At 35.3% G+C, this 18,969-nt stretch overlaps 1 protein-coding gene across 2 annotated transcripts in view; it reads right to left on the reverse strand.

Annotated features, from left to right (window-relative positions):
* The window catches only part of Otogl (otogelin like), a 123,791-nt gene that overhangs the window by 81,428 nt on the left and 23,394 nt on the right, over nucleotides 1–18,969 (reverse strand). For both annotated transcript variants that reach the window (XM_048359009.1, XM_048359001.1), the window contains exons 11-18: nucleotides 13,520–13,626; nucleotides 13,190–13,315; nucleotides 11,574–11,682; nucleotides 10,839–10,885; nucleotides 10,212–10,357; nucleotides 9,345–9,468; nucleotides 8,683–8,860; nucleotides 2,994–3,118 (exon numbers count right to left, since the gene is read on the reverse strand). In XM_048359009.1, coding sequence (XP_048214966.1) covers nucleotides 2,994–3,118; nucleotides 8,683–8,860; nucleotides 9,345–9,468; nucleotides 10,212–10,357; nucleotides 10,839–10,885; nucleotides 11,574–11,682; nucleotides 13,190–13,315; nucleotides 13,520–13,626 — 962 coding nt within the window. The remainder of the gene's footprint in view (nucleotides 1–2,993; nucleotides 3,119–8,682; nucleotides 8,861–9,344; nucleotides 9,469–10,211; nucleotides 10,358–10,838; nucleotides 10,886–11,573; nucleotides 11,683–13,189; nucleotides 13,316–13,519; nucleotides 13,627–18,969) is intronic.

Here is an 18,969-nt window from a genome sequence, read left to right on the forward strand (position 1 = left end):
TATGAGTAACAGCACTTAGTTGTCCTGCAGTAGTCATCGAGCTATAAACTAAAAAAAAAAAAAAAATACACTGTGCCTCAGTAACATGGATTGCAATATGGTTGTAGAAACAGTAACCTGAAACAAATCATTGCTTGTGGATCATCTTAGAAAATTCACAATGAAGAACTCAGAGGCTATCTGTACACATCCTCACATAAGGAAAGTGGTTCTGGATTGATCATGGATGTGATGCCAAGAAGGGTTGGGAAATCATCTCATTCTAGGGGAGTCTTGGATGCTACTGTAGCAGATGCCACATAGTCATTGAATTCAATGTCTGAACAATGCAGAGTATATAATGCCTCACAGTTATCAGGAGCTCAATCATAAGTGAAATTATCAATGCAAGCATAGATGAATTGGAAATAGGAACTTATGAATATCATTATATCATTTGGAGGTAACATTTGTGTGATTACACCTTAAAATGTGTTGATGTTTTTACTATGAGAATGAATAATTGTACTCCTTTATAGAAATAAAAAATAATTTTGACACAATAGATCTTATAAAAAAAATCTATCTGCAGTTCCTTGATATACTAGACTTAGAGTGGTTCCTCATGGATAAAATTGATCCATCTTTCATTGCCATTGTTTTGAGAGCATAGATAAGCTGCTGAGCATTAGTTATTTTTATTACTAAGGAATTATACTGAATTTATTTATTTTAGAATTTAAAGTATATTTGTTAGGGGAAAGAAGACATGGTAGTTGTAGTATTTTTGCATTGAATGTATGTAGTACCTACATGAAAAGAAATGAAAGACTTAGCAGCATACTGTTGGTGTATTTATTCCTGACCTCAAACATCCTGATAAAGCAAACAAATATACCAACTGCACCATTATTCTGTACCCTAAGAATTTTTAAAATATAATAGGTTTCTATAGCATTAAAAAAAATATAACTCAAGGAGAGTCTTACTAAAATGTCGGTGGCTCACGCCTGTAATCCTACCTGCTCAAGCAGGGAAGATCTGAAGGTAAAGGTTCAAAGCCAGTCCAGGCAGAAAAGTCCGTGAGATTCTTATGTCCAATTGAACACCAAAAAACCGGAAGTGGTGCTGTGGCTCACATGATAGAGCACTAGCCTTGAGCTGAGACGTTCAGGGACAGTGGCACCGAGGCCCAGAGTTTAAGCTCCATGACCAAAATTATTTATTTATTTATTTTTGCCAGTCCAGGGCCTTGAACTCATGGTCTGAGCACTGTCCCTGGCTTCCTTTTGCTGAAGGCTAGCACTCTGCCACTTGAGCCACAACGCTACTTCTGGCTGTTTTCTATATATGGTGCTGAGGAATCGAACCTAAGGCTTCATGTATGCGAGGCAAGCACTCTTGCCACTAAGCCATATTCCCAGCTCAACTAAAAAAATTTAAAAAAAGGAAGGAAGGAAGGAAGAAAGAAAGAAAGGAAGGGAGGGAGGGAGGGAGGGAGGGAGGAAGGAAGGAAGGAAGGAAGGAAGGAAGGAAGGAAGGAAGGAAGGAAGGAAGGAAGGAAAGAGAGAGAAAGAAAGAGAGAGAAAGAAAGAAAGAACAAAGGAAGGAAGGAAGGAAGGAAGGAAGGAAGGAAAGGATTCTTGGAACTCGGAATCCAGTTCCAAGTTATTGACTTTTGTCTACTTTCATTTCCTTGGATATCTTTGTAAATTTAACAATTTTTTAAATTTTTTTAATCATACATTATAGAAAATGTAAAGAATTCAACTCTAAAAGTCTATATCACAAAAGATGGAAATTATGAGGAGGAAAGTGCTGAAAAATAAAGCAAAATATAGAAGATTATGAGAGGGAAACTGAATTATCAAGTAAACTTGGGTATACTTTTACCTTATTTAAAAATTAAAAGTAAAGTTGCTGTAAAATTGAGGAAGTAAAGAAAAAAAGAAACCATGTAAGAGTACTTGAAAGGAGGTAGATGTGTGAGAATTTGGAGACAGGAAAAACGGAAGTAGAATTACAAACAGTAAATCACAGAGACCAAACACTACTCTTTACACAGGAAAATAAAATAAGGTTCACAATCTTCAAGTTTTAGTCATCCTTAAAAAAAATATTTAAGTATTGAGAGCAAGATGTTCTTCCCAGTACACCCAAACTTCAGGTTAATTATAAAATGCCTCGTGACAATCTACAGCATTCTCCCACGCAACCCCCACAAAATCTTGAAACTGGATACAGAAGCTCAAGTAATAATAGCAACATACAAAACGAACTACTTAAAAATAGTGAACCTGAAAAAGGAACAAATTTAAATTATGAGTATCTAAACAAGCATATAGCCTTTTTTATAGGCTTCTTTTCTTGAGAAAAAGTTTCCTTTTTCTCATGTTTCTTTTATTTTTTTCTCAAGCTATATTAAAGGATAGGAATATACTAGCCTTTAGCATGGTTTGATGTGACTTTAGTACAAAACATAGGAAGGGAGCCAAACAAACAAAAATGTTGGCATTTCAGTAGCATTGTCACTGCAAATTAGAACTCTGGGGGAATGAACATCTCAAACTGTTGCCTACTTATTCGCACAAAACCATCTTTGGATTCCGGCTTGTAGAGACATAATATTGTTGTGAGTTCAGTACTTGTAATTGTATGATAATAAACAGAAGAAGAATTTGAGTTACCACACTTTGCGAGTGAAACCAAACTTCCAGAAACTGTCATAGCATTACTGGAGTTCTGAAAGCTCCCAAAAGCAAATGCACATTTGGGAGGAAGGGATATCTAAACACCTTAAAAGAGGTACGGTGCAGCATAGTAAATAAAAGTTATCTGTTCTTTCAAGTAGTTTATATTGCATTAAAAATGCCTATAGAAGGGCATAATATTAAGCAACCATATGTAAGAAATGGTATTGATTTGTCATAATTTAAGAATCACTATATAATTTTACAAAATTATAGTTAAACATCGAACATTGTTTCTAGGTTTACATGCCAAAGGGAACTTACTATTTTGTTGATTAATGTTACAGGGGTCCACCATTGGAACATGAACCGGTGCAAAGCATGTCGAGGAAACTCTCCATGCATTGGCGTGCAGTTGCGGAGTACCTTCAATCATGCCTGATGGAGAACTAGAAAGCAAAGAGAAAGTTCATCCTCATCTCTCTTGTTCACTTTATTTATCCATACTCTTTATTAATTTAAATCATGCACAAAGACATCTTAAAGCTTGCATTTTTGCCCCATGTTTTCCTTTCTAAAAATAATGGGATTCGTTTCCTTTTATTAAAACTTTACAAGGCAACAAATTGTGGACCCAATAGGATTTAATTCTGTCTTCATCTCTGCCTTACGAAGAACACATTCTTCCTAAGTATCATCAGGCAAATAAAAGGCAAAGCTACATTCACCTAGTTCTCAGGGAGTTAACCAAACATCATTTATGTAACCATGAGGGGTTTGGCATGGGTTGCATATGAAGAAATAGGTATGGATCATCCAAATCTTCTTTCCATGTGAAAAACAAATGTTCTAAATAATAATCTTACTGACCCAGCATATCAACTTCCATGATGATCACTGAAATAATGAGCAAACAAACCAAAGAAAATTGAGGGGAAAATGGTAAAAAATTATTCTTCCAGTTTTGCTAACATCTTCACTTTCCTCAGCAAATCAGCATGGAAAAGAAACAGTTACCTTTTCAAAGTCAGACTTGACTACAGCAACCACTAGGGGCCAAAATATACAATTCCACCTCCAGCAGCCATCAAGATTTATTAATGCAAGAGCCAGTATTTATAAAATGACAATCCCTATTAGACACCATGCCAGATTCTGTCAAAACTACTTAAATGTCTCAAGGTGGACTAGAAGATTTTGAACATACCACTAGTCCCAGTATGGTAATTGTTACAATATGGCTCAATGGTAGTGCCAACTTTACATCAGATCTCAGTGACTCAGAGATTAACTACTCTCCTAATCATCTAGCCTAGTCTCCCTGAACTCTGTGGAGTTCCTCACCACAAACACCGAGAGAGGAGACATGTGAAGCTACAGAAATCAATATACTATGCTTACCTGTCATCCTCCTCCCTTTCCTCTTTTTTCCTACTTTACAACATCTACAACTGTGAAGAATTCCAATAAGCTGAACATAATATTTTCGTCTTGTTGACATGCAGGCAGAAACACACACACACAGACACACACACACACACACACACACACACACACACACTCACGCATGCACATGCTTTATACCAGCTTCCTTCTTCTTCTTTCCCCCACCTTCCTTTTTCTCCTCTCTTAGGGACAATGAAATAGGTGGGTGTGGCTAGTGTAGTCAGGGTCCCCAGATGAAAATGATCCAAAACCTGGCTCCATTATTTCATTTACTTAAAACAACACTACATTTAAAAAAGCAAATAAGAGCTGATATAGAGAGCCATTCACTTACTGCATTGCATTTTATAAAACAATCTTTCAGATGGCCAAACAAACAAGTCAGTCATATTTGTCTTGCAATAACAAAGCAGGCAAAATAATTTTTCAATTAATATTTTTCCATTATGCTATGTTTACAGACTGGCATTAGCCTTTGCAAAGCGAAGAATTTTAAGTACTTAAGTTGGAAAGTTAACCGATGTTCAGAAGTTATCTCTGACTGAAATATGGCCCTGCACTCTTATCATGCTCCAGTGTTTATGCATGAAGGAGACTAGCCAACAGATCTGCCCTCTGTTAAACACTGAAGGCTAACTCCTTCTGACAAAGAAGTCAGAGAAGGCTGGGATATTTTCTGAGCATCTTAGCCAAGCCTCTAGAATAAGGTTTCTGTTTCTCAATAGTGAGAAAGGTATCATTATCTGGCCTACAATACATAAAACCAAACATTTACCTAAAAGCAAATTCATCACAGAAGATAAAATAAATTATTTTTGGCATATTTTTAAAATCTGAACTCCAGTTCTCTTAGCCTATCCAAATCATTTTCTTGATATTATCAAAATTTCTACTCAATTCAATTCTCTACTGAATATTCCTGGGATGATGAGAACCAATGATATGATCTGAATGCTCACATCCTGTATGCAAGTGATAAATTTTCATAGATGACATAGGTATAATTAATTTGCTTGGGACACAAACTAGCCATTTAGAAGGAAATATGTTTGCATTGACAATAACCATGAGTTCACAAGAGACACTAGTAAAGAGAAAGAACACTTAACAGAAATAAAACTTATAAAAGTGTTTATTAGGGGCTGGGGATATGGCCTAGTGGCAAGAGTGCTTGCCTCGTATACATGAGGCCCTGGGTTCAATTCCCCAGCACCACATATACAGAAAACGGCCAGAAGTGGCGCTGTGGCTCAAGTGGCAGAGTGCTAGCCTTGAGCAAAAAGAAGCCAGGGACAGTGCTCAGGCCCTGAGTCCAAGGCCCAGGACTGGCCAAAAAAACAAAAAAGTGTTTATTAAAAAGTATATAACATTGGGGCTGGGAATATGGCCTAGTGGCAAGAGTGCTTGCCTCCTATACATGAAGCCCTGGGTTTGATTCCCCAGCACCACATATATAGAAAACGGCCAGAAGTGGTACTATGGCTGAAGTGGCAGAGTGCTAACCTTGAGCAAAAAGAAGCCAGGGAGAGTGCTCAGGCCCTGAGTCCAAGCTCCAGGACTAGCCAAAAAAAAGTATATAACATTGTATTTGGAGAATAACTTCTCTGTGAAATATTCCCTGGTTACCTATCCCCAAATAATCATTTCTAAATTCCTGCTACACATTTACCTACGAACACAAAGCTCAACACATAGTATTTTGAAATTGTATTGGTATTTTAGGTGTATTTTTGGTTGACACTTCACTAAGCACTAAGCACTTCAACTTATTAATTAAAATTATATGTGTTTTATATATAGTTAAATATATAGTACAACATAATGTTTTGATGACATGTAAAGTGATTAAATCAGCCTATGAACATAACCATCACCTCACATTCTTATTTTTTTGTGTGAGAACACTTAATACTGCTATGTTGGCAATTTTCAAATGTCTCATAAATCAGCTTTAAGCACCAGATCTCTCCACCCTGTCTAACTAAAAGCAACTCTTTCCATAGTATTTCTCACCCTACTCTCACCCTCAATGGGAAACAATCACTAAATGCCTCATATTTCTTTTTTAAATATTTTTATTATCTTTAAACCATTGTACAAAAAGGGGTCACTCACCAAATCAGTTTAGAAATACAACATTCTCACCCACCCTCCCAACCCACCCATTGCTTTATTCATCTTAATTTTAGGTTACAGATTGAATGTTTTGCAGTTTCTTTGTACAATGCGTCTTTATTTGTGTTACCACTTCAACATCCCCCCTCACTCCCATCCACCCCTTCCCTTATATTTCTCAATTCTGTGGTACATACAATGAATTTTTGCCTGTTTTCTTTCCTCTTCCCTATTTCATCCATTTCCTCTCCTCCCCTTGACCCTGTCCTCCCTTCTTACAAGTACTCATTTCCTGTTACTTATTTTGTTGTGTTTTGACTTAGTATTTTTAAAGAATTATACTGTTTTCACTCTCTGTACAGTCTATTCCACTTCACTTAATTCATTTGCAGCCCCTTGCTTATAACCCAGTGTGTTTACTTGTAGATTTATAGGCACATTCTAGCTACCATAAATGAGGGAAAACATACAACTTATGTTTTTCTAGTTCTGGCTTACTTCACTTGATATCATGTTTTAGAAGTCTTTCCATTTCCTTATGAATAAAACAATATCATTCTTGCTGATGGATAAATAAAATTCCATTGTGTATACATGTAACATTTTCTTAATCCATTTGTCCACTGAAGGGAACCTGGTCTAACTCCATATCTTGGTTATGCAAAATGAGCATGGTTGTGCTGGTAGCTTTAGTTTGATGGTGTTAGTACTTTATCAGATAAACGTGCAGGAGTACAATTGCTGAGTCACAGGGTAGCTCTAGGTTTAATTTTTTAACAAACCTCCATACTATTTTCCACAGTGGTTGAACAAGCTTACATTCCCACTAACAGTTTAATAGAGTTCCCTTTCTGTCCCATCCATGCCAGCATTTGTTATTGTTAGTTTTCGTAATATTGACCATTCTAACTGGGATGCATTGTTGTTTTGATTTGCATTTCCATTATTGTCAAAGATATTGAACATTTTTTCATGTGTCTTTAGGCCAATTTTACTACTTCTGAAAAGTCATTAAGTCATTAACCCATTTATTAATTGGGTACATGTTTCATTGAAGGTTTATTTGGGGGAGAGTAACTTTTTGAGCTCTAAGTATATTTTGGATATTAGACCCTTGTGTGGTGTATAGCTGGTGAAAATATTCTCCCATTCTGTGGGCTTTCTATTTAGCTTGTTAGTTATGTCCTTTCCCATGCAGAAACTTTTAAGTTTGATCCAACATTATTTATCCAGTCTCTTTGATTTGTTCTGACTCTACATATTTCTTAGAATGTTTTGACCTGTGCCTAGAGCCCTAGTGTTTCCCCTACCCCTTCCTATAATATTTTCATGGTTTGTGGCCTTACATTGAGGTTTTTATTCATTTTTAATTGATTCTGATGCAAGATGATATACAATTCAGTTTTCTGCATGTGGAAAGCAACCCCATTAGTAATAGCTTCAATAAATAAGTAAATAAAATAACTAGGAATTAACTTAACCAAAGATGGGAACTATCTCTATTGTAAAACCTTTAAAAATTTGAAAAAGGAAATTGAAGACTTAAGGAAATGCAAAGACCTTCTTCCATGCTCCTATATTGGAAGAATTAATATCGTAAAAATGGCAATATTGCCCAAAGGAATTTGCAAATTAAATTTGATACCCATCAAAAATCCCAACACCATTCTTCAATAAAGCAGATAGAGAAATCCAAAATTTCATTGAAATAACAAAAGACCTCAAAGAGCAAAAGCAATCCTTAGCAGGAAGAACAATGTTAAAGAAATAACAATATCAAGCTTCAAGTTCTATTCCAAAGCTTCATATTTCTTAAAGGTTTAGCTTCTCCCTGACCTGCAACACCAATGCCTTCAGAAAGAAAACAGCAAAGTCATCTTGCTTAAGTTACTTCCACTGTGCTTTTAGCAAAATAAAAGTTACTCCAAACATCTACTTTAAATCACACGTGACTTTAAACATGTAAGGGAAAAATGCTTTGTAGATATGAGGGGCACAGACCTATTTTACTGATTTACACCAACTTTCACAAAATCCAATCTTAACAAAATGTATAACTTACTGCCACTAACACAAAATACTGCTTTTTCTTAAGGATGAAAGTTTGTAGAAAAAATACTGTTGAACTTGATAGGTGGCAGGAGAAAAAATGGCAGCAATTAACCTACATTCTAATTGAGTCACACTGTCTAAATTCAAAGCTTCCTCCAGTGTGAGCTACATGGCCTTGAATGATTTACTTACCAAATGAAGGTCTTGGTTTCCTGTTGTATCTATAAACCAAAGACACTAATCAAGGAATTACTATACAATTTAAATATGATGATCAGTGTAAACCAATTTAACTAGTGACAGCTAAGCTTCTATTAGTTATGTAAACATTTTAAATAAATTGACATACTTTAAGTTACTGGTCATTAAACTCAGTTGGCTATACATGAATCATACTTACAGAAAATCATCTCTTATGTTCCCATTAAAAGTGCCACACAGACCTAATGTTCTTCTTTTCCATGCACTAGTGAGCTGAATGTAAATTCTTTCCCCATCAATTGCAAACAAGATTTTTAAACCAAATGTGGTTTTTAGAAGAATAAATAAGGATGACAGAGTTTGAATATCAACAACTCCTTTAGGAAAGAAACATACATAAGTTAGCTTTGAGACTTATAGGCTGTGTGTCTGTGTGTGTATGTGTGTGTGTGGTGTGTGTGTTTACTACACACACACACACACACATATATATATATATACATTGTTGCACTAGGACTCACCTTCCAATAAGATATTGTTCCATCTCTGTCTCTCAAATTTTTGTCACCTATGGCTCATTTCCTTTTCACATTTCTCTTTCTCCCCCCCCTTTCCTAACTTTTTGACAAATAATAATGTTTGTGTTTCCTCCCTTCCCTTCCCAATTCTATACCACTTGACGTAAAGAGTAGATGCCACAAACATAGGGCTCTCTTCTATTTCTAACTAAGAACTTTGTGATACACAGGAGCCAGTAAGTGTTTTGTAGTCATCCAATGAGTAAAGGTACCACTAAGGTTGTGTTTGTTGTTTGTTTGTTTTTTTTGATTTGTCTAATGTATAGACAGCATTGCTTCTTACCATTCAGATTGAAGCCTTGGTTAGGACTGGTGATGATTTGTCCTCCCCTACTGAGGGTCACCTGTTTGTTAAAATCATCTTCTAGAATTAGAGTTATAGACTGAAGGCAGACTAAGCCAAGGTTCTGCATAAAAATCAAATTATAAATGAAAGGAATGAGAGCCAGACATAGACACAGAAAGTGGTAGAGAAGATGAGAGAGGGAGATAAGTGAACAGCAAGAGGGAGAAAAAAGAAGAAATAATAGTGTAAATACAAAGTAATCTTTGTGCATAAGTAATATAATGAAATAACTACCAATGCATTTTATGCAGCCCCATTTCTAATAGGATATATTTTCCTACGGTATAATAAATAAGTCACCTACATCTTGTATTCACACAACAATATGTTTTTATGGTCCTGGGAATTAAACGTGGGTGCTTTCAAGGCAGGCACTTCACAATTTGAAAAACTGTTAAGGGGGATTTTTTGTTTGTTTTTCCCTGGTAGAACAGGGTTTTATTTTGTGCCTAATCTGGCCTAGGTGTTTCTGGGATGAAGATGTGTACCACTACAGTCAGTTCAAGCTACCCTTGAAATCTCCCATTCTCTACCTCATGAGTAGGTTGGAGTATAGGCTTGAGCTACAGCACTTACATTGCTTTCACATTTTAATTATCTGAAATTAAAGTATATTGTTCAATTAATGATATGTCATGGCTGCCAGCATTTTCCCCTCCTTTTGTGGTATAAGAGTATCTTCTACAAGGGTCTCCAGATTGAAGAAAATAACTATAACCCTTACGTTACCATTCTTAATTAAGACATGACATGTGAGTGTGAACAATGAATTTTCTTCTTGTCACTTGGAGATGCTGTTCTTACCTGCTCACAGTGAGCTTTCTGTAAAGTAATTGTGAATCTATCTTGTCCAGTTCCTTTCACAAGGATATACTGACACATGCCAATAAAAGAATAATGTCGGCCATCAAAAGTTGTAAAATGTGAATCACCCACAACAGAGCATTGAACTACCAAAAAAAATTGAAAGAAAAGAATGATGAAGGAGGAGAATGAAGAGGAAGAGGAGGAGGAAGAGGAGGAAGAGAAAAGGAAGAGTTGGAGAAGGAAGAAGAAGAAATGTTAATTCTTAAACAGCAGAAAGTCAACTTAGGATAAATAATCACATATCAAAAAGAATATCTGAAGTGCTTACATTTTAACGATGTAAGAAAATTTATTAGACTAAATTAGTCAATTAATTATTTAATGAAATTTAGAACCTGGTAAAAGTTCTTTCATATACTTTTAGATCTTTATTATATTTATACATTACCAAAGTCTCATGCTCAAGGCTATCATTTATTTAACTTTCCACTTTCCTCAGTATAAGCATTTGTAGATTATTATATTCTGTGATATATAGAACTGTCTTTATATAAATCAGAGCTATCTTCCATTACAATTTTTTAAAATTAAGACATTTTCTTCAAACATATTTTCAGAGATTACCTGGACAGTCATGTTCAGTGCAGTTCCAAACTCCAGCAACACACACACTAAATGAAATTTTAAATATTAGTTAATGACTTATAAAAGCTGTTCATATGTGTATCAATATATTGGTTAGTATAGCAAAATATATCATGTTTACAGGTTCTTAATGTTCTAATTGGAAAAACATCTCTACAAAAGTTTGCTAATTTTGAACTGCAGAAATTATTATCTATTGTATATCTCTGTTTAATGTCATTGGGCATGGAGGAAAGAAAATCAATGTCATCTTATGTAAGCAAGACATTACTTTCTACCTTACCAAAGATAGGAGTTTCAGAAGACAGAGCGGTCTCTGATGATGACATCTCAGACCATGGCTAATTATCTGATCCCATTTCTCTTATAAACACTGACACCAAAGAGAAAAGAACCCGATGATGTCTCATCTTTTGACTTTTTAGGATTTCCCTGAAGAATATTTCATGCTTAGCTAATATAATAAAGTATTCCAAGTCTTTCAAAACTGGCAATATAGAGTCACTTTTTAAAGTGTCCAATAGAAAAGGTCAGGGACAGCATCTGTTTACACCATATGTGCAAGTTGATTATTATAAAGCATAGGAAAACATAAGACACTCATCTGATGGGCATATGATTTCATGGAACTACAGAAGGAACTAGCAGGTGTGCCATCATAGAAGAAACAATAGACAGACAACTTGGTCATGCAGTTTAAATGAAATCACATACCATTCAGTACATTCTTGTTCAATTTTGGAGCCAACCGAATAAGCTAATCCATGAAAACTACAAGGGCAGTTTTCCAAGGAGATGCAAGTTCCATTTTCCATTATAAGCCCTATTTAAGAAAAATATATCCCACATGCTTAAAAGATATTTTTAAAAGATTATTTTTTAAATGTAATAATGCAACTGTCTTTTGTTGAACACCTGCTTACACTGATAGTACAAATTACTCTCAAGGAGGATTCCTGGTGTTCAGTCAGTAGCTACATTGTAAGGGTCTATTTCAGTGTATTTCAACTTTTATCTACCATGACCTGTATATATTATAGATAATAGTTTGTGTGTGTATATATATACAAGAAATTTTATATACACATATTTATATACATTAAAATAGCAGATTGAAGCCCACTTAAAAAGGAGGGGGAGCAAAAGGCATTAAGGAAGAATAATATAGGGGAGGTAAATTTGATCAAAGTTCATTATATGCATGTATACAAATAAAACAATGGAATCCATTTGTGCGATTAATTTATGCCAACAAAAAAAAACAACTCAAGTTTCATCACATAAAACAAAAGTGATTAATTAATGCTATCTTAAATTTGAAGGACAAACAGAAAGGAAAAGGAAGAAAGTAGAAGCTTTGGTTAGTTTCTGTTCATTATCACATGACAGGTATTTACCACACTCACACAGATAAGAAAGGAGGCAATGGGACTCAGTTGTTCAACATGAAGACTATATTTGTTCTTTTTGACAAGTAAAGAATAAATCAAGCATGATGCTATGCACATTTCATTTTACATAACAAGAGTTTACAGGAAGAAACACTGACTTATATTTTGGTGCATGGATTTACCATCCGATGCAATATCTTTATCTTGTCATTGATTGTAGTAGTTCAACATAGTGAGACCAAAATATCAATAGACTAAAGTAAACCAGACCACTTTCAAGTAATCACAATTCATATTAAGCATATGACATTAGGATGAAAAATCACTTAATATCTCTGGGCTTTGTGGGCGGGGGTATGTGTGCGTGGAAAGAGAGAAAGAGAGAGAGAGAGAGAGAGAGAGACTAGAAATTCAACCCAGCATGTGAATGCTAGGCAAACAGCTTATCACTGGGCTATACTCTCAATATTTCATTTTTTTTAGTTTTTAGAAATAAAAGTGTTTGAATAAATTTGTCACCATCCTATCAATATAGTGAATCCATTCCTAAATTTTAATCCTTTTTTATCACTTGCTAATTTATTTTTCACTCAAAATGCTAAAACTCCTTCAGGCTAAAGTCTTATAATAGAACAATATAAAAATACTTTTCCTAAAACTTATTATCATCTTTGGAAAAGTAAAAATATGTGAATTTGTAAATTTGCTATAGGAAATTTAGGACTTTACATTACAAGCTTTCCTTGGACATTAGTGAGCCTTTGGTGAAAGAAAAGCAACCATTCCTCCCAGTCCCTGCAAGGATCAAATCCTACAAAAATTGAAAATGGCAATACACTTGATAGTTCTGAGGGGGGACAGCAAGATAAAGATGTGACACTCAGATAACTGAGTGCTTGTTTCCATGAGAGCAAACATGTTCCGTCACAGGGCACTTACCATCTGGGCAGTAACATCCGTCAAGACAATGAAGATTGCTCCCAAGACATTGCTTCTCAAATGTACAGGTAGGTGGACAACAACTGATACAGTCTCGGTGGACGAAGCTGTCATCACATTTATCAGCTAATGGGGCATAGAAGCTCAATTTTATTCACTTCTCTTTCAAAATAAAATGAACGGCAGTAAAAATATTTATGTTTACACATGTGGTTTTATACATATTTTTAAATCTTGCAAGTCATTAGTTTCAAGTATTAAACTTTGAGTTGTAATGTAAGACTAAAGTTAATTTTTTTAATGTTCATAGTTTGCAAAGTAAACACATACTGCAAGCCGAAAAGTCATCTCTCCAGTCTTGAATAGGGAAACCAGCGTGGGAACAGGCTCTGGCATACTCAGTCACTGCTCTGCAGTAGGTTTCATCGTCATCAGTTCTAAGAAGTGAAAGACAGAGCAGGATTACATAGTAAGCACTGATGGAACCTCTGATTCAGAGCTACTAATTTTTAAACATGATGAATGGTTGCTGATTACTATGTGTGTCTTCATAATATAACTAATTAGGGTCAACTATGTAGAATATAAATAAGGAGTATCTCAGCTAAATAGGCTTACATATACTGTCTTCACTAAAGTCTTTCAATAAACACACTTTTTTCTTTTGTGTCAAGTAGAATCCATACTGGAAAGCATTTCTATTTAATTATGATCAGGATCTAGTTATCTCTGTCTAGCTATGTAGCTATCTCTCACTATATATGGATGTGTACAGAAGAATTTTTTAATGCACAAACTACCCCAAATCTTTTAAACTTTAGTAATCATACTACTCACAAAATTTAAATCCCATTAAAAGAGATCAAATTCTATCCCAACAAAAATTTCAAGTATGAAAGTTTTCCAAGCACTGTGCTTGATTGTCCACGTGCTGAAATATAATAATGCCAGTAGTCTGTGATGCTCAAGATTATTTCTGTCATTCTTCAACACTCTTTGCAATATGATGCCTAAACATGCTTGAAAGATTAAATAAATAGCATTTCGCTGAAGCTTTAAAAGAAGATTTTGAATTCATTACTAAAACTCAATACTTTTATATCTTTGCCAAGATTAAATAATCACTTTTTCTTGAAATCACTTTACTAGGAGCTCCCCCAAGCAATAATTTCCTACGGGATCTGCCAGTTCCCAAAGCAGATTAACAAGGTGCCTTCAATAATAAACAGGTCTTATAACAAGGCAGTGGGCTTTATTTTTCAACCTAATCCAAACTAAAAATTGAATAGTTAAATATTTTAAAAGTTAATGACCTTAAGAACATTCCATTGTATGAACCTCAACATTTAAAATGTCTACGTTGTAAAAATCACCATCTCAAATTTCTCTTATCCTGTGCTCCTGTATGGGAGTAATGCAGCTTACCTAGTCCAATTAACTGAGCTTTAGAAGAAAAAGAACTCAGACATAGAAACTTTGGAAGTTCCAAAAGTTCTAAAACTACAAATGAAAGAAAATTCCTCCTGAAAGCAGTATAGGCTAAATATTGTTGGATTCCTAGAAAGACATTGAGTTTAGGATTTACTTTAAAAAGTATGTGTTGAAAGTAGAGGATGGAGAGAAGAATGGTGAATAAGTAGAGATATAAGTTTCCATGTGCATACATGAAAATAGAACTAGCAATAATGGATATGTTAAATTGTAACTCCCTTGTACAGTGATTTAGAGATAACAATAAATTAAAATAATTAAAATTAAGTTAAATTGTTGTTTTAAAGGTGATGTTCAGAGGGGTTACAGTTATATAAGTTTCCTTTTGAACAATGTCACCATCTCCCTCATTTTCATGCAGTTTTCCCCCTTCCTATTCCCTCCCCTCCAAGTTATAGAGTTAATTTCCAACATAGTGTCCAGTGTATATTTTTTCTGTGAGAATTTTTTCTGTGTATATTTTTTCTGTGAGAATTTTTTCAGTGTATATTTACTACAATTAATGGTGATTTGGAAAGTTAGTAAAGAAAGTGATTATTGGTTTCCCAACACAATGCCACTAGCAGGAAAATACCTATCATTTGTTAAGTGTCTGTTGCTCTAGGAAACATCCTGGGCACATTAATACATGGTATCTAAGGAAAGAAGTGATTACTACAATTTATTAAAGGAAACTTTTTTTCATTTTAAATGTTAACTTTAAAAATGAACATCATAGTTGACTTTGGCATGGTAAAATTAAAATCATTTCCTTGCTGTAAAGTCTGGCATTCTTGTAAGCAAAGAACAAAAGCATAATTTAAAGGACTGCTATTCCATCATCCTTTAAATTCCAACTCAAATACCATCTCCTGTATGGAGCCTCATAGGCACTTCCTGAGAGTGGGGTCTAATTCCATATGCCTAGCACTTTGCACTAGAGCACCGAGTCACTGCTGGAGACCTACCATGCTAAAGTCTGGGTTCATAGACCAATGGCCATGTCTAAATGGATTCTACTTCTCCAGCTGAGGCACAATGCTCAGCTCAAAGTAGATGCTCAAAAAGTTGAACTTTGAATCAAATTTAATATGCCATCATTATCTAAATAGGAAATTAATTTGTGCTCAGCCAATTCACTTCTTCATTCTCATAGTATAAGATCTTTCTGATTCAGTTCTTTAATGAAAAAAAAAAAAAAGGAAAGCATCATCCATTTTCTATTGAATAGAAAACAGCATATCTATAGATCTAGTCCTAAGTGAAATGTTGAGGGAAGTCAAAGTCTAACTCCAGAAGCTTCGCACTTCTGTTTGGCAGTGTCAGCTTACTCAACCGTGGTAGCTTCTGGTTTTATGTGACTGCTCTGCCCCCAGAAAATGGAACCTCTATACTTGAGCAAACACTTCTCTTAAGGTATCAGTTAATTTCACCCAGTACATGGTGCTTCTCTATCCTGTTTTTTATCCCCCAGTGGCCCTAGAGAAAGCAAAGGTGCCAGAATTTCAAAAGACAACAATGTGATTTTTTTCTACAATGCAGTTTCACATAAAGCAGATGTGGCAAATATTGAATTTTGTCTCTCCCTTCTCCTTTCTTTAATATTAGAACTGTCACTATTTCCCTTTGTACAAGCAAAGATAGCATTGCTAGCTTTCCTTGCATCTAGGAGGTGGCCATGTTTCTATCTTTAGGCCCAAAAGATGTTTTTAAAGTGAAAATTCATGAAACTGTTAGGCCAAAAAGTGTCAGCCTTCTATTTTGTTCTATTTTCCTAAGGGCTAAACATGGACTTGGCATCGAGAATAACACACTAGGCTAAAGAGATGGTAGAGCAACAAGGCTGCAGTCACAGTGAAAATGATGGGGACATTTCCATGACATCAACTCAAGAACACTTAGTTAAACTTTCATATGAGAGAAATACAAATATCCCATTTAATCTATCCACTGTTACTTGAGCTGTTGAAGGTGCCAAACAGTATTATAAACTAATCAAGGAAAAGTGATATTTCTGGACCTCCAAATGATAGCTTCATCTAACCCTACATGAGATACGGATGTAAAGACATTAACGAAAAGACTCATAGACAGAGATGTGTAAAAACATTAACAAAAAGAACTTTAAGCCTAGCAAAATAAAGGCCACAGGCTACCTAGGGAGATCCTCAAATAAAAGAGACTGAGTGAAAGAACAAAGGTATAATATACCACTTTTAAATAAAAACAAAAATTTTTAAATAGATAACAGAACTTTTAAATGTGTAGTAAAGTCACTATTCACTATTTTAGTTAGGAAGCTATTTTAAAGGAGAAGCAGTTTTAATGCTTCTCTGTTAGTTCAGGAATCCTTGAAGTTCTGCGACTCTATGTACATACCAAGGTATAACTGAAATAAATGAAAAGATCTTTTAAAACTCGGCTTATCTTAATATTTTAAAATATTGCTATACCTACTGCGTCAAGAATCTCCATTTAAAGAGTGTTTGCTGGGTTTTGTTTTGTTTTGTTTTGTTTTTCTTGCCAGTCATGGGGACTGAACTCAGGGCCTGAGCACAGTCCCTGGCTTCTTTTTTGCTCAAGGCTAGTACTCTACCTATTGAGCCACAGCACCACATCTGGCTTTTTCTGATTATGTGATACTGAGGAACTGAAGCTACAGCTTTGGGCATTCTAGGCAAGCACTCTACCACTAAGCCACATTCCCAGCCACATGTAAAGGGGTTTTGTAAGCGACACAATTTCATACTATCTCAGCCTCTCTTCTGTGATGTCATTTTGATCAACTTTAACTTCTAAAGAAGCTGCTCAAGAGTCCTCAGTGGCATGATTCTATCATAAACTAATTTGCTCTTTTACAAAACAGTTCAAATGGCCAGACACTGGTGGCTCACACTTCTAATCCTCGCTACTCAGGAGGCAGTTATCTCAGGATCACAGTTCAAAACCAAACAGGGCAGAAAAGCCTCTGAGACTTTACGCTGGAACTAAGCACCAGCAAAACTGTGAGTGGAGCTGTGGCTCACTCTTTTAAGGATTCACAAAACACACAGACATATTAAAATTCCTTACCATTTTTGTTAATATTCATGATGTCTAATCACATAACTGGGTAGTTTCTTTTAAAGATTACTTCATTTCAACAGTGGTTAATTGCTCTTAAGTACTATGATGAACTAGTTGGCAGGACAATTTCCTGTTGTCGCTGCTAGTGTGATTTCAGTGACATCTGTGATCTTGGCTAGGAATTCTTTTTTACTGGTGCTAATTTACAGTTAGTTCCTCACTAAAACTATATGGGTGACATATCACAATTTTCTTAGAAATAACTGTGATTTTTGTCATCAATAGGTCTCATATTTTTCTTTTCACTTGCTATGACAATTTTTGCAAATATCACAAAATACTAATCATGATCACTGTCAATTGGCAGTAGTTATGAGACCAGAAACATATAAAAAACAGTTGTATAAAAATTCAGTTATTTTACTATTTTGATAATGATTTCATTTTAATTAGCATTCTTCATAACTATTGCATTTTGGGTATTTGAGGCATTTTGTTTTGTGTTTGCTGGTACTAGGGTTTGAACTTACAACCCAGGCACTGTCCCTTTGCTTTTTCTACTCCATGTTGGTGCTCTAAAACTGAAGCCACAGCTTCACTTCTGGCTTTCATTGGATAACTGGAAATAGGCATCTCATGGTCTTTCCTGTCCTTGCTGGTTTCGAACTGCAATCCTCAGATCCAGCCTCCTGATTAGCTAGGATTTCAGGCATGAGTGCACCAACACTTATATCAAGCATTATTTTGAAGAAATAAAAATCTATAGACATCTCTACACTCCCCAAAGGGGATAGTATCACAAAAATGTTTAAATGCTACAACTTTCTGGTCATGAAGCTATGTAAAACATTTAAATTGTAACTGCAATAGAGTAAATTTTTTTGTAGTGGTCACGGGGAGCAGAAGTCAAGTTTGAACTCAGAGACTCCAAGTGCTCTATCACTTAAGGTATGCTTCAAGCACTTGTTGCTTTCAGTCATTTTTCAGTCAGGATCTCATGCTTTTTTCTACCAGTATGGCCTTCTACTGCAAATCCTCCTACCTATGCTTCTCTCCTACCTGAGATTACCAATGACTGAACCACTGTGGTTGTCTTGTTTTTTTGCTCAGGGTGTCCTCAAACCATGATTCAATCTCTGCCTCCTGAGAGGCTAGGATTATAGGCATGAACCATTATACTCAGCCTTACAGTAAACTTGTAACCGTCATTACAGTATAGTTTACTTTTTTTGCATGCCGCACTG

The sequence above is a fragment of the Perognathus longimembris genome, chromosome 1 (assembly GCF_023159225.1).
Source record: "Perognathus longimembris pacificus isolate PPM17 chromosome 1, ASM2315922v1, whole genome shotgun sequence".
NCBI classification, from domain to species: domain Eukaryota; kingdom Metazoa; phylum Chordata; class Mammalia; order Rodentia; family Heteromyidae; genus Perognathus; species Perognathus longimembris.